Source organism: Eucalyptus grandis, chromosome 6 (genome assembly GCF_016545825.1).
Source record: "Eucalyptus grandis isolate ANBG69807.140 chromosome 6, ASM1654582v1, whole genome shotgun sequence".
Classification (NCBI taxonomy): Eukaryota; Viridiplantae; Streptophyta; class Magnoliopsida; order Myrtales; family Myrtaceae; genus Eucalyptus; species Eucalyptus grandis.
Window position 1 is genome coordinate 28,346,253 of NC_052617.1, and position 21,980 is coordinate 28,368,232.

The 21,980-nt window shown below is 39.8% G+C and overlaps 3 protein-coding genes across 10 annotated transcripts; 1 reads left to right on the plus strand and 2 right to left on the minus strand.

The window, feature by feature from the left end:
- Positions 1-8,755: 8,755 nt before the first annotated feature.
- Positions 8,756-14,531, plus strand: LOC104448998 (phosphatidylinositol/phosphatidylcholine transfer protein SFH6). Of its 3 annotated transcripts, none has more exons than XM_018876289.2 (14): positions 8,756-9,023; positions 9,806-10,115; positions 10,734-10,833; positions 11,040-11,348; positions 11,442-11,519; positions 11,655-11,756; positions 11,835-11,884; positions 11,971-12,070; positions 12,175-12,273; positions 12,465-12,578; positions 12,653-12,770; positions 13,240-13,637; positions 13,745-13,810; positions 13,988-14,531. In XM_018876289.2, exons 1-14 carry the CDS (start codon positions 9,002-9,004, stop codon positions 14,000-14,002), a joined length of 1,881 nt encoding a protein of 626 aa, XP_018731834.2. In that variant the 5' UTR covers positions 8,756-9,001; the 3' UTR covers positions 14,003-14,531. The 3 variants fall into 3 exon arrangements, with proteins under 3 accessions (XP_018731834.2, XP_018731833.2, XP_039171976.1); XM_018876288.2 differs by having other exon boundaries at positions 8,757-9,023; positions 13,985-14,531; XM_039316042.1 differs by having other exon boundaries at positions 8,760-9,023; positions 11,082-11,348; positions 13,985-14,531.
- Positions 14,532-14,888: 357 nt separating this feature from the next.
- LOC104449001 (heavy metal-associated isoprenylated plant protein 2) lies at positions 14,889-15,583 on the minus strand. The gene has a single exon (XM_039316044.1). It carries the CDS (start codon positions 15,554-15,556, stop codon positions 15,098-15,100), a length of 459 nt encoding a protein of 152 aa, XP_039171978.1. The 5' UTR covers positions 15,557-15,583; the 3' UTR covers positions 14,889-15,097.
- On the minus strand, positions 14,914-21,980 carry LOC104448999 (inositol-pentakisphosphate 2-kinase). 6 transcript variants are annotated; one of them, XR_005552298.1, is made up of 10 exons: positions 21,823-21,980; positions 21,519-21,631; positions 20,660-20,863; positions 19,948-20,095; positions 19,407-19,447; positions 19,173-19,283; positions 17,991-18,590; positions 17,065-17,519; positions 16,908-16,988; positions 14,914-15,430 (listed from the first exon to the last, which is right to left on the minus strand). XR_005552298.1 is itself a non-coding variant. In XM_039316043.1 (8 exons), the coding sequence occupies exons 2-8, from the start codon at positions 21,618-21,620 to the stop codon at positions 17,379-17,381; spliced, it is 1,347 nt and encodes a 448-aa protein (XP_039171977.1). In that variant the 5' UTR covers positions 21,621-21,631; positions 21,823-21,980; the 3' UTR covers positions 14,916-17,378. The 6 variants fall into 6 exon arrangements, 1 of the variants encoding a protein (XP_039171977.1); XR_005552297.1 differs by having other exon boundaries at positions 14,916-15,430; positions 16,908-16,995; XR_005552299.1 differs by lacking the exon at positions 16,908-16,988.

The following is a 21,980-nucleotide window of genomic DNA, read 5'->3' on the forward strand; positions in this document are numbered from 1 at the left end:
CATTTGTATTGACGGCAAGACCCTTTGGCTCGATTTCCGTTATGAGAGATTGTCCCATTACTGCTACTCTTGTGGCAGGCTGGGTCATTATGCTACATTATGCCCGGAATATCCTTATGACGAAGCACAATTCGATGGTCGGGACATGATGACCTTTGGACCTTGGCTCAGAGCTGAACTGAAACAATTTAGCCCCTATTGGGATGCTTTTTACCACCCTAAAGTCCCAGTTGAGCAAATGGAAGAAACAGTACCTGACACTCCTCCTCCAATTCAGCCTGTCCTCCCTGCTCTCCCTCCAATTCCTATTACAACTTCCACTACTACCACAACGGATTTAGTACCTGCAGCAGTTAAGATGAAAAACCCTCAGATCCCTCCAATGGATAAGCATCACCAGCAGAGAACTAAGATTCCTCGGCCCATGCCTCTTGGAGGTTCTAGCAAAAACCGAAAAGATACTCTCCCTATGATGTTAAACTCACCTCATCGGCAGCTTTTGATGAGTCTCTCCTTCGGATGCCCCCTGTTTTGGAGGCAGCTCTCCCGATCTTCGGGCTTTGGCGGCTGGCCCTAAATGACCATCGGGTTACCAATGAAACTCGGAGTTGGAATTGTCGTGATTGGGCTCTCCCCTGACAATTCAAGCATTAAAGGCTATGGTAGCCTATGATAAGCCCGATATCGTGTTTCTAATGGAAACAAAGAATGATCAACTTTTTGTGAATCGATTACAGCACAAGTTTAGCTTTACTCACTCTTTTGTGAAGGAACCTGAGGGCCTCAAGGGTGGTCTACCTTGTTTTGGAATGACAGTTTTGATGTTACTCTTGTACATACGGATTCTCACTTTCCGGATTTCATTGCTCGTGATCAAAGGACATCGGCCTCCACTCATATTACTTGCTTGCACGCCCCTCCAACTTATCAACTCCGTCAAGACTTCTGGGATACCATACGAATCCTCTATGCTGCAACTCATTTACCTTGGCTATGTCTCGGTGATTTCAATGATTTCCTTTCTCCATGGGAGAAGATGGGCCAGAGACCTGCATCCACTTCTCGTATGACATCCTTTCGTAATATGATTAATGATTGTGAGTTAATAGAACTACAAAGTAAAATTTGTGAATTTACCTGGTCCAATAACCAAGCAGGGGATGCGCTGGTAAAGGAAAAGCTCGATCGGATGTTCTGCTCACTGGAATGGCTGACATCTCACCCTACTGCAGAAGTTTTTGCACTACCTCCTGTTGGCTCCGATCACCGTCCCCTGTTGTTGACATCTCGTTCAAGATTCGTAAAGCGAGTAAAAAAATTTTTCAATACGAAGCATTCGGAATCAAGATAAAGAGTGTCATCACATGGTAAAACAGGCATGGGAAAATAGTTGTCCCTCCTTGTTATCCAAATTTCAGGCGGTTGCCACCAGGTTAGCAAGTTGGAGCAGGGGCCGATTTAACAATGGTCATCACCGCATCTCACACTTACAATCTCAACTGCAGACCATTATCAATAGAACATCATATCAGGAAGGAGACAAGGAACAGGCTAATGCTCTTAGATGTGAAATTCAAAAAGTATGGCTTCAAGAGGAACAATTCTGGGCTATGCGGTCTCGTATACAATGGTTAAAATGGGGAGATCATAATTCCAAGTTATTTCATGCATACACTATGCAAAGAAGGCAACGCAATCGAATTACAATGCTCTTAGATACTAACCATCAGTGGATCCGAGAACCAGATCAGTTAAAAGATCTTGCGCAGGGCTTCTTCTCTCAGCTTTATAGATCTCAGGCCTACAGGAATTTCCGTCCTTTCTTAGAACAAAGTGCCCTCCAAAGAGTAACACTCGATATGAATGCATACTTGCAATGTAGAGTAACAGAGGAGGAGATTTACCTAGCCACTTGCCAGTTAGGAGCTTCGAAGTCTCCGGGCCCTGATGTTCTCCCTGGCATTTTCTACCGGCATCACTGGAATGTTATTAAAGATACAGTTATTCAAACAGTTCATGAATTTTTCGATACCGGTATTATGCCAACAAGACTAAACAGAACGATCATAGCCCTAATTCCTAAAGTTCAGCATCCAGAGAGTATTGAGCAGTTCCGTCCTATAAGTCTTTGTAACTTTGCTTACAAGATCATTTCAAAAATTCTAGCCAACAGACTCAAACCATGGCTATCAAATTTGATTTCCCCAGAGCAAGCAGCATTTATTAGCAACAGATAGATACAGGACAACATTATGGTGGTTCAAGAAGTCATGCATCAATTCAAAGTGCGAGCATGTAAGAAACGTTTCAACCTTATTTTAAAAACAGATATGCAGAAAGCCTATGATAGGGTTGAATGGGACTTTTTGGAAGCATACTTGAAGCATTTGGGTTTCCATGACATTTGGGTTACTCGTGTAATGGCTTGTGTTACAACAAAGTCTCCTTTAGTATTCGGTTTAATGGTGAACAACTTCCTTATTTTCAACCTACTAGAGGACTCGCGCCAAGGTGATCCCCTCTCTCCATATCTTTTCATTTTACTTGCCAATGCCTTATCGCCTACTCTTACTCAAGTGTGGACATAGGTCACATTAAGGGGATTCAATTTAATCGCGACTGTCCAAGGTTATCTCACCTATTTTTCGCTGATGATTCAGTATTTTTCCTTCGAGCCACTATTTCTGAATGCCAAAATCTTGCCAATCTACTCCATCAATATTGTTATGCCATAGGCCAGCTCATAAATAGAAATAAATCCGGTGTGTTCTTTAGCAAATCGTCCTCTTTCTTTACAACATACTCTAGCACAAAGCAACTAAGGGTTCCTATCCTCAGTAAATATGGAACATACCTGGGCATTCCATCCGATTGGGGTCGTTCCAAGAGGGAGATGTTTTCTTGGATCCTGGCAAGAGTCAATAACAAGTTAGCAAGTTGGCAGGATAAATTTCTCTGAAGAGTGGCAAGGAAATTTTATTGAAATCAGTAATACAGGCCTTACCGCAGTATGCCATGTCTCTCTTCAAGCTTCCGCTGTCTCTCTGCAGATTGATCGAAAAGAAAATCTCAGCATTCTGGTGGAGTAAACAAACTAGTCATTCAGGCATTCACTGGAAAAACTGGTCAGAATTAAAGCTTTCTAAAGATTCAGGGGGGATGGGGTTCAGAGATTTAACCAATTTCAATACAAAGAATACTTGGCAAGCAAGCATGGCGTCTCTTTCAGCATCCTCAAGCTATCTGGAGTCAGCTCTTTAAAGGTTTATACTTTCGATTTTCATCTTTTCAGACTACTACCCCAGGACATCGTCCTTCTTGGGGATGGCAGAGTTTATTAAAAGGCCGTGACGCAATTGCTCCTAAACTACGTTGGTTAGTAGGGGATGGATCGCAGATACACATTAGAGATGATAATTGGTTACCACAAGGTAGAATAGGAGGCTTACCAAGGGAGGGAGAACCACAACTAGTTGCTGATCTCATTGATTCCCAGCTTTCTGTATGGAAGTCCTCCTATGTTACTGAATTCTTCGATGTCCCAATTAGTTCAGCAATCCTCAATACCCCAATCAATCCGTCTCTCCATCAAGATCGGTTGGTTTGGACAGAGACTCCTTCTGGTACCTACACAGTAAAGAGTTGTCATCATTATCTATCTTTCCAATCTCAGAAACCGAGTTCTAAGCCCTCTCCCTCTTATACTAACCCACCACTGTTATGGAGGAAAATTTGGAAGATGCATACAGCGCCTAAGATTAAAGTTTTTCTCGGTCGCCTTGCCAAAACGCCCTTGCTACAAAACTCAATCTCTATCGACATATCATCCCTCATCCCAACCTGTTCTTTATGCATAATTCGAGCCGTAATCACTCGAGCATCTGTTTTTTTTCTGCCCTTGGACTACTGCTATTTGGAATCATGAAGACATTCGAGTAAGTATTTCACCAACCTCCGTTACTCGATTCGATGCCTGGGTAGTTGACAGAATCTCTCTCCCACAAGCGTCTCCAAATCTTGAAGTGATCGCCCATATCCTGTGGGAGATCTGGCGACACCGCAATCACGCTGTGTTTCGTCAGCTACCGATGGATCCTCTCCTCGTGGTCTCTGATGCTCTATCTCAAAGCACTATCTTCAAGGTTCTCCAACCCCTGCCAACGAAGATTCAAAACGCACAGGCAAGTTTAGAACAGAGATGGAACCCACCTGCCGCGGGTCTTATTAAGTGCAATATTGATGGGGCTTTTCGCCCGGATTCAAACAAAGGTTCAATAGCTTGCATTTACAGAGACAGCAAAGGTCGTTTGACGGATGTACTCACCAGATCCGTGTAATCCGTCCGACGGCATTCCAAGCCGAGATCTATGCCCTTATCTCTGCTCTTCAATGGCTACTCCAGAAAGGAATCCACCTTCAGAAATTTGAGATCGAATCTGATTGCTTGCAGTTGGTGGAGATCATCCGAACGAAACATCCGCCGCCGTGGAAGGAACGGCACCTATTAGCGATTCTCCGCGATCTCTTTCAGCAATGCCCTAACCTTTCGCTTCGACACATCCGGCGAGAAGCTAACCTAGCAAAATGACCGGGCCGCTAAAGCCCACAGGACCAAGGCCCACCCACAACCGGCTCCTCTTCCCTCCCCCGTTTTCCTTTCTATTATCTCTACGGACGCTTCGGCGACAGCTTGTATGACTCTTTAATATAATATCAGTTATCTTTCGACCAAAAAAAAAAAAAAGGAGTCTCAAGCTTCCTCGCCATGCTAGAGTCAGGCCACCTAATTTGGGGATAAAAAGATTGATGATCGGACTTATGGGTATATGTGGCTGTCGAAGAAAAGGTCTTGACAAGGGAAACAAACTTTGGACCACTCTAATCATCTATCAATGTTCACTTGACCGTTTGTCAATCGGTTGACTTTTTTAACATTTGTTAGATGTGTTACAATTGTAATGCACTATAAAGGATCTTAAATTGCAAATAGTACATAGTCTTACACTGATCTTACTGTAAGCATTTCATATTACTTAAAACAAACACGGAATCTCAAAAATCATAATTTATATTTATAGCATAGTTATATACTATACTTTATATTGAATTACAACTAAATGCACTATTTTACAACGGCCTACTTTCATGAGCAGCATGATTCCTCAAGCACTGCAGGTTGGGAAAATTATCCAAAAACTCCTAAATTTATTGTACCATAGCCAATTTAATCCTAAATCTTTTTAACAATTTGCTAATGCAGTCATTCCAGTCACTATTAGTGGGAATTCACTAACTTAGATAATTTGTGCAATTTTTTTGTATTATTTCTTTTCCTTTTTCCTTCCTTTGCTTTTTCTTCTTTTTTTTCTCTTTTCTAATTTCCCCCTTCTAGTCAATGGCCTCAGCAATGGTTGGCGGAGTTCACCTACCACGGGCAAGGGCGCCATGGCCTTGCCTAGATTTGCCGAAAGGCCATGATGCTCTTTTTTGGCCTAGATTCGAAAAGGGCATCGCGATCCTTGTCAGGTTTGGGTGAATTGGCAGGGATTGTGACTCCCTTGCTATGGACAATGAGGGATTGGGCGAGGGCCACAACACTCTCGCCGACACATCAAGGGCTCATGGGCCCTTGCCTAATGGTTGATAAGGGCATGCATACCTCACTTGTGCCCTGTAGCCTTTGTTGGCCATTGTCAATGCTGTGGACTAGTGAGTCAAAAGGGAAAAAAGAATTAAAAAAAAAGAAAAATGAAATAATTAAAAAAGAAAAGAAGGAAAAATTATCCATGTCAGCATTAACTATGTCATATAAAATGATCGGTGTTCACATTAGCGATTACCGAAAAAACTATATTGACAAATAGTTAAAAGGTTTAGAAATTAATTGGTCAAACTTAAAAGATGGAGTTGCTCAAAAAAAAAAAAAAACTTAAAAGATGGAGTCTTAAATACCACTCCTTCACATGTTACATGGGGGCTATGCATGTTCCAAACAGTCATAATTGCAATCATTAAGAGTCAAGCTCAGCCTAAATTATTAAAATATATCTCGAGTTTGAGCTCATAAATGAAATCCGATCTAAGATTAATTGTTATTTGTGGAAATCTAAATAGCCCGAAATTGGATCCCTGTGGACGTCCAATTTTTGCTTAGGAAATCAAGATTTTCTGTTCGGTGATAAGAGTCCACGTTGTCAAAGGATTACTGTTTCGTCATGTATCAAGATTTTCTGTTCGGAAACCAAGGTTTTGTGTTCGGTGATATAAAATTAGTGTGGGCAAGAGATACACGAAGTCAACTTCATTGACCAATCCAATTTGGGTTTCTTTCAAGTATTGTATAATTGTATGTTCACGGATATCCTTTCTTGATGAAGTCGGCCAAAGAAAAGACAAAATAGGAAAGTTCAAATCTTGGACTTGGTCGATCGAAACTCCACTGGGATTTTAATTCTTTCTCCAATGTGTGGTGGCTTGTTTTGCATATGTATTGAGAGCACGTCGGGGTTGAAGTCAGTGAAGAAAAGTCTTAAAGTGCCGGAAAGAGTGCTTGAGAAGCGTGGGCTATCTCCGTGTGTTGTCGTTCGTGCAATTACATTCGAGAGATAAGTGTTCAAGCCACTTGTTTGAATGGCTTGAGTTTGATTGTTATCATTGTGATATAATGAAATTCGTTACTATTTTCTCCGTAAAAATAAGTCATTATGACCGAACCACGTAAAACTAGTGTCTAATTTAATTTATTGTTCATTTTATTTTATTGTTTAGTAGCTTGCTTTTTATAACATAATTAATGATTTTTTTTCCATTAAAAATGAAGTTTTCGGTGCTATCTGAGCATTGACTAATCTCCCTGGACTACAAGAGAAAATACAAATGGGATAGGTGGTGAGTATGGTTCAATTTTATTCAAACGAATTAAATCAGATAATTGATCACGAAATCGAAATGGATTCTATTTGTTTCTTAACTAATCAAATCGAATTTGCTTTCACTCTCTTTTCTTATGAAGTGACTTTTAATCTATCTTAAAACGTCAAATCTAATCATTAAGAGAACAATGTTACAATCACATCAAACGGGAGCATCAAACTTCGCTGTTTGGATTGAAAGCAAAAATTAGTTAATCAATTTTAAATATATTTTACTGATGTTAGGTCAATTATAAATTTTCTAATATTGACAATTAAGTATTAAATCTTAGTGCTTCCAATGTAATCTTTTCAATCCATTTTCGCTGTAAGTTGTTGATATGACAATGTGTTACGTAAGATGATTAGAGATGACACACCGCCATATCAGCGATATCTAAAGGAAATTGACCAGAAAAACTATATTGAGATTATGTGCACAGTTTTAAGATTCATATGGCAAAATTAAAAAATTTATGATTAAATTAACATACCTAGAAACAGGTTTAGCATTGATTGAATACTATCTCCTGAAATGAAAAATTAGCCAAAATTCAAGAGGCTAGGAGGCCAAAACGGAAGAACACTTTTGCTCGGTCCCTTACGGGTATATGATTTAATTGCCCGCGAGTGTAATTGAGTAAATCCAATGGTCATTTCAATTTCGAATTTTTATCTAAAAATGCTTTGAAAAAAAAAAAAAAAACCCAGACGTCCACATATTATTACCATACAAAACTATAAATGAATGAAATTGTAATTTGTGATAATCAAGATTTAAACGATTAGTCACGAACATCTTTCAAATGTAGAGTATTCCCTAAATCAAACTCGGCTTTCCATTTTCCAAAATCCATATTATATAAAAATGTTATATCTGTATCTTCCATGATATTTCTTCTTGGAATAATGACACCAATAATTCTTATATTTTTAATTTCATTCAATATGATTCATGTACTTCTTTTTTCTCAATTTGGTTGTCCCTAAACTATACAATCTTTTGTTTAAGTTAGCTTGTTCCATTAGATATATAAACGCGCATGCTGATGTGACAATTTACATGTCTTTTAAATGTTTTTATCGAATCAAGCGAAACAAGAAAAAATATAAAAATGCAAAAAAAGAAGAGGAAAACATATGTCCATCACGGGTGCAACTTGCGTAGGTTGTGGGCCGTCCTGCTGTCGGTGGTCCTTGTGTAGCAAGGGCTTGATGTCGCGTTGCTCGGGTGGGGTTTCACAACCTCTGCAACTACTAATTGGGGTCCAACAACCCCCATGAGATTTATCTCCTTGAGGTCACACGACCCACCAAGTGCTCCTCCGTGGTGGCCATCGTTGGTGGCTCGGAGGAGCCTCTGCCGCTATCGCCACCGTGCTCTCTCTCTCTCTCATAAACATTTTGAGATTTTCCTTAAAACTATAAATTATTTTCGATAAGTAGCACTAAAAAGACCACGTCGCCTTTGTTTTATTGGGCGAGAATTAGTATGGTATTGGTATGGTGGTTTATGGTAGCATTTTCATTTCCATATTACATAGAAAGACCAACTTGAATAAAAAAAATGGATACAATTTAGGAATCACATCATCAAGAAAAATTGGTATAAGGACAAAATTGACTAAATTATAAGGGTATTATAACTAGGGATATATTTTATTCATTGTTACTTTCTCCAGAAGTACGTGTGCTTTTTCTAGTATATATTAACATTATATAATTTAAAAGTGCATTTCTTGAGGTTAAATGCACGGATGGGATGGTGACATGACAAGCACAGCCCGCTTCTCTAGGATCACTCCTCCGAGAAGGAAGCGTCACTGCCGCCACGCTAGATAACACCAATCCAGCCCCATGCCCGCCACGTGGCAAAGACCCAGAACGGACCCGCCGAAATTCACATATTCGCTCCTCCTCAAGAATCTCTCTCGGGCACTCTCCTTCGGTTGCTTTGGCGTGTGCAGATCGAACAACAGGCCTCCGCCACACAACCAACCGAAATTCACACAAAATCCGCCATGAAACCCAATCCCTTCAAGCTTCGTATCCATTAGGAATCAGCTCCGCGGGAACCTCCGACGCACGCCATGTCCGGCTCGCTCGAGCGTGGTAAGTCCCACCTTCTTACGGCGACCTCACGTTCCCCCGAGTTGTCCGAGCTCGTTCGGTCCGTTCATGAACTGTTTGTTTGGGCAAATTTTAGTATGTGTTCGGACGTTTATGTCAGAAAATAGGGTATTCTTAAGGTGGAATTTTTTTGTTAACTGCTGAGTGCACCGTTTTTGAATTTGTGTGTACCTTGTCGGACTGGCTTTATCTCGTCTTGTTCGTAGGCAATTCATCCTGTATTTAGATAATTCTGTTTGAATTGTAAAATGAGTAATTTCTTGCATAAATTTGAGCTTCTGGACTGCACCTTTTCTGGTTTCGGGCATGTGTGGTCTTTGTGAAACGTCAGACCATAGACAGGTATTGTATGCAATTGCGCTTTCGTAAATGATCTGCTTTCTATGGTTTTTGCTAAAGCTCCGGACCTCTGAATAGGTTTCAGAGACAGTTATGCTTGGAAAATTAATGAAGGCAAATGTCACTATTAGTCTAAGGTCGAACTTGTAGTTGCCGCTGCTGGTTGTGAACAATATAACCCAGGGAGGATTTGTGATTCATTCCATAGAAGAGGCAAAATTTAAAGGGATACTGTGCATCAAAAGTTAACTGGAGACATGTTTGCTTAAATTCTAATTTGTTGCAAATAGATAGTGAAATAACTGAAACAGGGCAAAGTGCAAGTTGAATTCATGTATGTGAAGAAATTGTTCCAATATTCATTACTATTGGAAAGAGGGGTGCAAGTAATGGGAGTTTTAATTTGACTTCAAACATATTTTAAGGTTATGAGGGGATATCCGATGCCCTTGAGGAAAAGAGAGAACTAAAATGGGAACTTGAAAGTTTTGAAGAGGACCGGCGAACAAGGATGGGAAGTCTGAAAAAGAAAGCAATCAATGTGTCTCACAAGTTCAGACGGTCTCTCTCTGTCAAGAGAAAGGGCCATAGGAAAAGCGACAGCCAAGTTATATACTCCTTAGTCGAGGATGTCCGGGATGTTGAGGAGCAAAAGATTGTTGATGAATTTCGGCAGGCACTGATTTCAGATGGGTTTCTACCTCCAAGACACGACAATTATCATATGCTTTTGAGGTGATCTTCTCTGTCTACTTTCTTTTTCCCCTCTCTCTAAGTCAGCATTCAATCAATGCATGATAACTTATCATGCAAATGTGAGGGGCTGCATATCATCTCTTTCTCTTCTTCTTCATGTTGCAATTGGAATAGTGGGAAGTGTTTGACCCAACCTAAGAATGGGCTGCCGACCAAAAAATTTACCACCTTTATACGTATATTTGTCTTAAGTAGTCCCAGACCCAGACATAGTCTTCAGGAAATTATGTGGTAGAAGCTGAAGTTTAGACATTACCTGCTGTGGATTTGTCTTCTGAAGTGGATGTCTGGCTAAATGGTGTTCCATTGTGTAGCTCTATCATCTGAAATTCCTTAATATGCTAAAGAGAGCCCTCTGATTTCTTCCAAGTTTTGTTGTGAATGGCTGGCATTTAAATTAACTTAGTGCATCTGGTGCATTTTGTCAAAACTTAAAATCATTCAGCTTGAGCTCCTTCAGCTGTGGCTCTTCAATTTTTATTTTTTTCTGTTTTAATGAAATCCTTCGAAATCTTTTGGTTCTACTAAACAAGCCTTTTCAGGTTGATCTTGTGCTTAACTTCTGTACATCAAGACTCATGTCATATTTTTCTTTAGATTTCTGAAAGCAAGGAAATTTGACATTCAGAAAGCAAGACATATGTGGGCTGAAATGATTCAATGGAGGAAGGACTTTGGCACTGACACGATTTTGGAGGTACTTCAATATTTCTCTCGCATATTGAGAGTTTGAATCCTGGGCTAAGGAGTGATACTGCTTATGTCTAGAAACTCTTTGGAACTGGCCTGCTTGTGTGCACTTCTCAGGAGTTGATTGCTTAAAAATATGTTTTTTTCTTTCATGTAATGCATATTACTTTGTAGCTGATTCTGCATTGAATTGCTTGCTTGCCACTGTTGTAGTCTTCTACGATGCTGGACCCCCTTTTTTTTTCTTTTTTTCAGGATTTTCAGTTCAGAGAGAGAAATGAAGTTCTTCAGTACTACCCTCAGGCATATCATGGGGTAGATAAAGATGGAAGACCTATTTATATCGAGAGACTCGGGAAAGTCAATCCTGACAAGCTTATGCAAGTGACTACTATTGATCGCTATGTTAGATACCATGTTCAAGAGTTTGAGAAAACTGTTGCCTTTAAGTTCCCAGCTTGCTCTGTTGCTGCAAAGAAGCACATAGATTCTAGTACAACCATTTTGGATGTTAAGGGTGTGGTATGTTGATTGATACTTTACTGGCAGTTCATCTCTATCTAGAGCTATTGTGGCCTTAAAATAATCATCTTTGGTCATTACACATATCATCAGGGTCTTAAGAACTTTACAAAACAAGCACGTGAACTCATCATGCAGCTACAGAAGATTGACAGTGATTACTACCCTGAAGTACGTAAATCAATCTGTTCTCCTGATACTCTTGTTCTCTGACTGTGGCTGGCTTGATCAGTTATGGTTTTGATTCTTGGCTTAATGTAGTTTTCAGATACAAAGTATTGTAACAAGTAAATGACATCTATACAGACGCTCTCCAGAATGTTCATCATTAATGCTGCTCCTGGTTTCAAGCTTCTCTGGAACACAGTGAAGTCTTTTCTTGATCCCACAACGATTTCAAAGATTCATGTAAAGTGCAATGTCCAGTTGAGCTTTTAATGGCAAATTCAGCTCTGCCTTATATAAATTAACTAAATTTCTGTGTAGGTTCTTGGTAACAAATATCGAAGTAAATTACTTGAAGTAATTGATGCAAGGTGAGACATTGCATTCATTGTGATTGTAAGGATCATTCCCGGCTGGCTGTGTACTTCCAAAGCATTAAGACATTCTAGGTTTGCAGTGAGTTGCCAGAATTTCTTGGTGGTAGCTGCACTTGTGCTGACCAGGGTGGCTGCATGAGATCGGAGAAGGGTCCATGGAAAGACCCCAACATACTAAAGGTGAGACACGGTAGTCCTTATTCTTAACTTCGACGGAAAAGAGAAAGCATATTTTAATATTACTATCTAATGATTGTTATCATTGCACGCGTGAGCTGTTTTAGATAGTGCTTGATGGCCAAGCACTACCGGACAGACATACAACGATGGGCAGGAACATCAATGAGGATGTTGCTTCTTGTGATACCATGGTCTGTCCCCTGGTATGTTCTTGCTAAAGTGAGGTCTTATCTAGACAATTGGACACAGTCAATCATTTCACAAATTTACTTTCATTCTCTCCAAGAGTTTTATATAAGTTTACCAATGATAAAGTTTTCTCATTGTTAAAGTGAGGTTTTATCTGCTTTAAGTTTATCATTTTGTTTATCATTTGTGTTCACTGTTGAGTTAGATCAATGATGGTACGGCAGCTGCAACAGCATCAGGAGCTGAGGTGGATGATATTGCTTCTCCGAGAGCAGAAAGGAGCTCTATTGTCCCAGATGTGACTGCTTTCTCTGAAGAAGTAAGTTAATTTGACATCGGAATGATAGTCTATGCAATGGCTACAAGTGGTATTCATGGAATTCCTTTTTCTAGGCAAAGATGACAAGCAACAGAACTTCTGTGGGTAACTTATCTGGATACGATGAAAGTAGTCCTATGATTGATGAGGCTGTAGACCAGGATTCAGGGAATACAGACAGCCTTTCTGGAGGTCGGCAATTTCAACAAATTCACTGAATGATCATCTATGCTCTTATTTCCTTGGTTGTTGGGGCATGCGAGAAAGTTGAGCTTGGACCTTGTCTCCTTTAATAACATACTCATCCAAGCAAATGAAATTAGTTCTAATGCCTACAATACAGGATTGAGTAGTCCATAGACAAGTTTGATATGAAGTAGAATAAACTATTATTATTCAATGTCAATTATGTCACATCACTATTCATTCAGTGTTGTTACACATGGAGGGATCACTTCATATAGATCATATTATAAGAGCACATGTGAGACAACGACATGATGGTAGTTGGACGCTGAACATCTTGCACCCTTAAAGAGATTGGTTGACTATGGTCCAATTCTGTGAGCACATAACAATGTCTCAAGAGCACATGTTTCTGGCACCAGCCAGATGGTACAATTAATTTGAGGTAGCTTGGATCATGTAATATGTGTTTCAGGGGCGTTTCCTGTGCCTGGCATTGATGAACGTGGAGGAGGAACCTATACTTGTGTCCATCCTGTGCTAGTGGCCTGCTTTATGCTTGTCCTGGCTTTTGTCCGTTCAGTTGCATACCATTTGATCGAGAAGGTCAGCGGCTCTATGTTCAATCCCACTCGTCATAATCCTCAATCTGTCATGGATCCTGTTGAGGAGTCCCATCTGCCTTCAACTGGTGCTAAGCATAAAGAGGGGGATCTTCCCTCATCTATTTGGAAAAGGCTGGATGAACTTGAAAAGAAGGTAGAAATGCAAAATGAAAGGCCTGCTGCAATTCCACGTGAGAAGGAAGAGTTGCTGAATACTGCTATTTGCCGCGTAGATGCATTAGAGGCAGAGCTAATCGCCACTAAAAAGGTGAAGACCAAAATTCATTCAGGATTTTTAAGTTGATTGGGCTTTTCGTTGCGTACTAATTCTGGCATTTGTCATTTTATTGTAATGATGTCCTTTCATTTGAACAGGCGCTATTTGAATCTTTGATGAGGCAAGAAGAAATTATTGCATACATCGATGCGGCCAAATATAAGGTCAGAGATGCATCTACGAATTTAGCATGCGTCTGTTTCTTTCCCTGACCTATTAGGGCATTCCTGGGTTGGGGTTGGGTTGTGGGCATAAATTTGTCTCCATTTTGATGCACAGGATTATTGTTGCCTGCAATCTGAAGATGGCAATTGTTTATTTCGTTCTTGTCTGTGCAGCAGAAGAAGTGCTGGTAAAGATATGGAATCTGCTGGTGGAAAGAATGCTGAGTGGTTTTGTTGCGCTATTTAACTGGCGTATGTGGGAGCACGTTCGTGAGCTGCTTGATTCCGTGGTAGTGAGACTCCTCGGTGATATCCATTTACGGCCCCACCAGGAGGGAGAGTCCTTTCATTAGTACTCAGTTCAATCTGCAACCTCCTTTCTTGCAACAACCACTGATGTTTGGAGAGCTACGGGCGGGTTAATCGAGGGAAAAAGCAAAAGAAATTGACCTGGATGGAGTGATCTACACAAGATCGTCGCCAATTTGGAATTGTTTGTTTTCATCCTAATCGAAGACTTTTGTTATTTCAATTTCTTTTTAACTCAGCCTTGCCTGCTTCGCTACGAACGAGCTCGGCCTTGGGTCGCAGACGGAGTGTTCTTTTCTCATGTTTGTTTTTTTTTTCTTTAATTTGTATATAGTATGATAACCAAGTTACGTAGGTATCTTATGATCAAAGGATACAAATTTATAATATCTTTTGAGGAAAGTTTAAAGTATAATCAGGAAATCTCAACACGCCTTTTATAAGTATCACTAGTACAGGAAAATTCTTTAGGTGATGTAAATTTAAATAAGTTCAATGCACCAAAGACCTTAAAGTTGGTGAGTTTCACACGGAATTTACGTGATTTAAAGATCGAGACACACTAGGCTACATGTCAGCGGTCGATCAAAGAATTTATCGTAATATGAAGTGAGATTGTTACTCTTGCAAGAGTTCGAGGCAAATCATTCACTCAAGACGAAAACATGACTCAGGCCCAGCCAAAAGAAGAAAAAAAGCTACCATTGGAAGGGGGATAAAAGGGATTCTTGACGTAATTTCCATTGCAAGTCACGGTTAAAACCCTAAAGAAATGAACCAAACACTCTCAAATGTGTTCTGGAAGAATAATCAGCGTTGGATAGATACACGGTAGTCTCCATGTTATATCATGTCCAATGTGGAAGCAAGACCCAGGTGACACGCAAGCAATAAACACAACGCTTGCCATGCTTTCCCCGACAAAACATTTGCTCCTATACTAATTGCCCCCCGAACGATGATGAAAATGGCACCTACTTACAGTATGGAACAGTAGTTGTAGAAGCCATCTTCTGCAACAACATACCAAATATCACATCTTTGACAAGTCTTGGGTGTCTGAGGAATCACCACATCCTTCTTTTCATCTTTCTTGTCTTCTTTTGGAGGGCCGATGCTCACAAAGTGTGCAGACTTCCTGAACTTCCTCACTTTCTTTATGATCTTTGCAGGATCAGCTTCACCAATCACTGTCACAGTGTTCTTGGACGGGTCAAGGACAATAGAAGTAATGCCTTCAATGGTGGCCACCAACTTCATAACCTTGAGCCTGCACTTTGAACACAGCAGCTCCACTGACACTATTGTTTTCTGCAACAGAGAAAGTGCGGTCAGAAGTTGCTCAGACTCTGAGCTCACAGAAACAGAGCATCTAAGAGCTGGAAAAAGTACTGCTGTGTCAGAGGGAGCAGAGAATCGCATAGGAAAATGAGCCATTCAGGAATCACACGCATAACAACTGAAAGCATTACTTATGGCAGCAAGATCACAAGATTAGAGAGAAAAGGAAGAACCTTTGACATGGTTATTGACAAATGGAGCAAGATACTAAAGCTAGAGAATCTGCTATATATATAACTAATATATCAGCGTAATTTACTAAGGAAACACGAATTTAATCTACTGGGTTGTAGCTGGAATCTCTCTCTCTCTCTCTCTCTCTCTCTCTCGTTGCTAATGGGGCCCATTGGTTGAAAACTAAATGGAGTGGCAGGGTGGGTTGGTAACTGGAAGTAAATGTGTGTCAGAACAGTATTAATTGCCAAGCAAGAACATCCTCTGAAAAATTCTTTGGCTAACTTGCGCCACATGGCCTGAACATCCTATAGGAAATAATAAGATAGCTATAAGCACATGGAGTTTGTTCATCAGACCTGGTCTTTCAAAAAATGAAGTTAAGAGGATGTTGCGCTCTTATGCTTATATTGGCTTGCAGATGGTTCTGCAACCATCTGCAGCAAATCCTAGACAAGTAGAGAATGAGATCCTTAGAGAGTGCTAATTAGACAATCATAGAAGGGATCAACTTCTCAGTACAACTCTGATAGTGGAAGAATGTCAGCTCAGGAGGTGCGTGTCTTGACCCACATCAGAAAGCTTTTTCTTATAAAAGGTACCAAAAGACACAGACGGTGGAGCCCCACGGATGTCAAAAGCACAGGATATACACCTTGCATTTCGTTCCATTGGGTTCTTTAGGACTCTTCACATCCCCAAATAAACAACTACAACTACTTGGACATCTTAACCACCCAGTTTGTCGGTTTGCTTAATGAGTTTATTAAGAAGTCAGGCAGTTCATTCATTTCCAACTACACAACATCCTCAGAACCTAGAAAACAGATTGCTATATTTCATCCAATATAGAAATTAATTTTAAAATGTTACATCACATATATTGTGCCAGAAACACAAAAAACTTGCTAGAGTACTGAGGGATGGATAGGGCAACCCTTCATCCAGTATATTTAGCATGCAGCTGAAGAACAAGAAGAAAATAAAAATACAAAAAATCAAGATCCAGCTGGATGAATTAATAAGCCATGTGGCATGTGATGGTATGACCCTTTGAATAGTTAATCCATCACTTTCTATTTCGCTCTGCAGCCATGCCCAATAACTCTGTCCCGTCGATATCAACTTTCTTTCTTTTTATTTATTTCCTATTGGCTACTCAGTTGTTCACATAACTAGTACACATCTGTATGAGGAAAGAATATCGAATTCATGCTTGCAGATAGATGCATATATGTATCTGGATGATACAAGAACTAATACACATCTGTACCAGGACTGGCCTTCAGATAAAGAATATCTGGTTAAGCATATAGCAGCAGCTGCTTCTGGAAGCGTAGGGACTCTCATAGCTCTGGTTCCTTTAAAGATGATAAAGATATTTCAATCCTTGTAGTGCAAAACTATTACACAACACAATCATAAATTACCTGTGAGCGTTGTAATTTAAAAGTCCTTGAAACCAGGAATCTGGAGCGAGAATTAGTTCATCTGGCAGCTTTAGCCATTTATAAATAAATGTAACAGCGAAGTAGAAGTAATAATCAAAGTATGATACTGCTTTCTCGTAGCTGCTAACATTTGCTAAAACGAGCTACCATCAATTTAGAGTGTTGGTATTTTCCATCTTGAAGGGACTGAAGATTAAGTTCACACCAGAATCTCTGCCCACAGGTCAAGTCTCTATCCAAACCTTTAGAGAGCTTTCACAGAAAACTCTCAAATGCTACTCCATCATTGTGTACTACATTTTGACAGTATGATTGTTCACTGTTCCTTGTCCATTTTGCAGGGCCTCAGTGTAGGCACTCACAATCTTCTGATCCAGTTTATAGTAGTACTCCATCTTCTCCAAAGGCTTCAAATCCAGGTCAATGAAATGCACCTATGTGATTGCATCTTAAATAAGTCATTACTTCTGGAAGAAACTTATGTGTAGCAAGGAAACTCAAAATTCACGCTGCAACTACAGCAATACTACCAGATGGTTTTTCCCCTTTTTGGGTGGTAGCTAGATGGATAATTATGAAGCAGCATCCACCAGAATACAGGAACTATTTGGCACCAAAATCATAATAGCAGATACTCTATCGTCTCTATGAAGGACCTTATTGCATGGAATACACTAGCAACATGATAAAACACTGGATAGCAAGAGAACATTTACATACTTTTAAGAAACATCTCACTATATTATTTAATTTTTTTTTTAAAACGAATTGATCAATGTGATTTCAATATAGTTCACTTCTAGGTGTGTTAAAGATAGACTATATCTCTCTTACAATGAGCAGAATACTCGACAAAAGACCAAAGCAAGAGATCATTGCTTTTAACTACAAAAGATATGTTTTACCTTATAATCAAACACTTGGTTAGTTGACTCTAGGTAAACCCTGTCATATGAAGAATCTGAACCACCATCTTCTCTTCGTCTGAAACAAAAAATTAAACTGCAATCTTTTGCAGTTGCAGCTATCAAAAATTTTTTCACGATCTCCAAGCTCTCATTGAGAGGAAGTGCATGCAAAAGGGTAGATATCGGTGACACTTTGTCTTCACCCAACTCTCTACATACTGAACAAGGTTGAGATATAAAATTATAGTATGCATGAATTGCTCCTTCTATATCATAATTATCGAGCTTCTGAACATCAAGAAGACGGTCCAATACTCCTGATTTATAAACTGTCTCAGTGAGAAGCTCAAGAAAACTTGTAGTCTGTAAACCATCATCTTCTTTGATGACATATTTAAGTACATCTTCAAGTGCTTCAGCAGTTGTGGAAGTAGAATTATCTACAGCACCACCGAACCCACCCAAAATGAGAGAATTATTCAAGAAAACACGGAAATTGTTCTGTGGGTTGTTGCACAAAGCTTTCAAAGCTACAAGTATTCTTTCCTTGGATCCAGAGAACAGATCCAATGGATCATATTCACTTAGATTTGGTATCTGGAGAAAAAATGCAAAATGCACTGGTCAGACTTAAATTACAAACCATGGCATGCACAATCAAAATAAAGCCTGCATGCTTGCTAATACCAAAAGAAAGGGAATGATAGCTTTAATCTATTAAGAGTGACTTCAAACTAAACTACTGAAGTAAACTGATGAAGAGAAATGGGACCTCTTTTTACAATTAGTGTGTTGCAGTTAAACAAGATAGAAAGGGACAAGTGCTTTGTCTCTGATGGAACATAGACTGGGAATGGATGACTCTTCCTACCAGGGAAAAAAAATGACTTAGATGACTCCTCTAGCCACTTTTTGGATGATTTTGGAATGAAAACCAGGAGCCCTTAAAGGTATGGAGTCTTTTTGGCAAAATGAGAAAAAAATTTCCACCTTTGCATTTTGGCATAATAGCGAAACACAACTTCATATATGAGATCCAATAGGGTGACAGATCCAGTTAGTTTTATTTCCTTTCTTGTATACAAGTGGCTACCTCTTTTAAGCCGTTTTGCAAGGTGGCAGTACTATTTGGCACCTGTATAAGGAAAGTAATATGTGTGATTAACCTTAAACTATTACCTGTTTTTCACGGAACTTCAGGACTTGGTGCATTTTAAAACGAGTAGTGCTCCTCTTGATTGCATTCTGCCTGGCAATGTATTTGGAGAATGGTAGAAATCCACATTTGGGCTAAACTCCAAAACAGGGAAAAATAGCATGAAAAGAAAAAATGAACAACTTGCACAAATAGACGATAAAAAAGATGTAACAAATGAATTATTGCAGAAAGAAGAAGTAGCTTAGACGAAGCACCTTTATCTCTACGGATATGCAGGCATTGCCTTTCAAGATACCTGAAACAAAATAGATATAATAGGCAAATACTCTATCTTGGAGATCAAAAATAATTTTATTTACAATCTTCACTAGAGCTTTTGTAACTGCAAGACCCGATTAATGAACAAGGCTATTAGCTTCTTAGGATAAGTCTGACATCTTAACATTGAGTTCACACAATGTCCCCTAGCCTAATGATGCAAATCAATGAAGCAGGAAAATGGCGAACTTTTGAATAATCTCTCTGTGAAGGATCCTAGTAATAGGGGAGGACATGTACATGGTCTTCGCAATCTCATCACGTGTCTTTCCTTTTACACCTAAAGCTTACAAAGGCCAGTCGAGGGGTCCAACAGAATGACATTTATTGGTGAAGATGTTTTATCTAGCTGATGGAATATATTCACTTAATAGAACGTCTTACTTCTAAATGTCTAACTGTGTAAATATTGAATAGGAGGAAGTTAGTCAACAACAAGTCCAGAAATGAGGGTAAGGAGTGGACAGAAGTACTCACCATGAGGAAAAAGGGAATGGTCAGAAATTAGAAGTGCATATTTGTTAAGTGTATCAACCTTGGCAGCATCAATGCGCCAGTCAGGACGATGACTCTTAATATTTATTTCAATTTCCTCAAGAAATTCCGTAGAGACAAGGACTCGAATCTGCAGTGTGAAAGAAATGATGGCAGAGAGAGAAAGAGATATATTATGATGTGTATCAACTTTCATATTTTGATCGGCAATATGAACAGAAAACCAAAGCATAAGGAACATGTCCTAGAGCAGCCAGAGATATGATTGTCATATGAAATTTTGTACTTTGACAATGCAATTGTAAACGTTCATCATCCAACCAGTAAACAAGTAGGAGCTTTGATGTATAGGAAAGCCTACAACACTGTACTGATTGAATGGTCCAAAGTAGCTTTCTAGGATCAAATTCACCAATGCAGGATTTTAAAAGGGGTTAAGCATGAATCTCAACATATTACCAAGCAAATACTCTGGCAGGCTCAAAGATAACAAGGCAACTTACAAAGCCACTGATTTAATGGCCTTAGACAAAGAGTCAATATTCAGTTATTTAAAAAATTAATCAATCTAAACTATTCAAAGGCTTAGGAGTAATATATTAATCATTCTCGAAAGATCAACATCGATGCAACAGTATAAATCCCGAGCATCAACTCCAGAAAAGAACAAAACAAGGAAAAGCACTGCACATACCCCAGCATCTACATGTTTTGAACCCAACAACGGGGTAATCACATGCTGTACATATTTTTGGGCCGCAATTTCTTTTGTTGGGGACTGTACGAGTTCCTCAAAATCCTTCCACAAGAGACGTTCATGATTGGAAAAGCTCAAAATACCATTGGAACTTTGCGTTCCATTTTCGGGAGCCTTTCGAATCCGCAAAACTTTTCCGACCTGGACAAACAGTAGAGCAGCAATCACACCATCGAATTAAGCATACGTCTTCATCATCCGAAAGAAAAGGATGCTCAAAAGAATTTAAGATCAAATTCCCGTGACCTCATCATTAGCTGAAAAGGCGAAGGTATATCCATTTATGCAAAGATTCAGCACAACACTTCACTCATTCCTCATGAGAAAAAGAAGACCCAAAGATTCTTTTTTTTTTTTCCTTTTTTCTTTGTTTGGATAATAAGCAAAAGCAAAGAAAGAATGTAATTCAATAACAGGATAACATCGACGTTAGTGGTCACAGGGGTATAGGAAAAAGGGGGTTTATTCCAATTAGCGCTATTCTTGAGGATTAAAATTTGTAGTAGTGGTCAGAAAAAGAAGATTCCCGGAACAACTTTCTCAGACTTGACTTTTTCAGGTATCATCTTTCTCCAAAAAAAAAAACTCCTAAGACAACACGCTCGGACTCTTCAAGCATTGTCTCCCCCTCGGTTCTGAAACTCGAAAGGAGTTGCAGCCGCAGCAGCAGCAATTATAACCACTCATTCGGACAAAAAAGTCTCACTCCATCTCTCCAGAATCGAATTCCGATTCGCAAAAGGCGCGCGATGTTATAATCGCGCCCCAAATTCGAAGCGCAAGCAAAGCTACTCACGAAAGTGGGAGCGGATCCAGTGTAAGTGAGGACGATGTTCGCAGCTCCTTCGCCTCTGTAAACCCAATCGGCCGCGTCCTTTTCCTCCAGAATCAGGTCCATTTCACTACGCCCTGCAGTCGGCCACTCCAAAATTCACGTCGCGCAACCCGAAGAGAGAGAGAGAGAGAGAAAATCCAGACATGCAGATTCAGAGTAAAAAAAAAGGAAACAAAATAAATAAATTAAATAAAAAGCCCGAGTGGGTGCGCTGCGATTGGGCTCGTGAACTTGAGAACGCATGCAGCAGGATCGCGCGACTAACCTGTTGACGGAAACCGAGGGGAGAAATCGAGAGGCGAGAGAGAGAGAGAGAGAGAGAGAGAGACTTCAAAAGGTGCGAAGTGGGAGATGCTGAGCGTGAGTCGTGGGGAGAAAATCAGTCAATAATGTGTACACTCTTCACTTGAGAGAGAGAGAGAG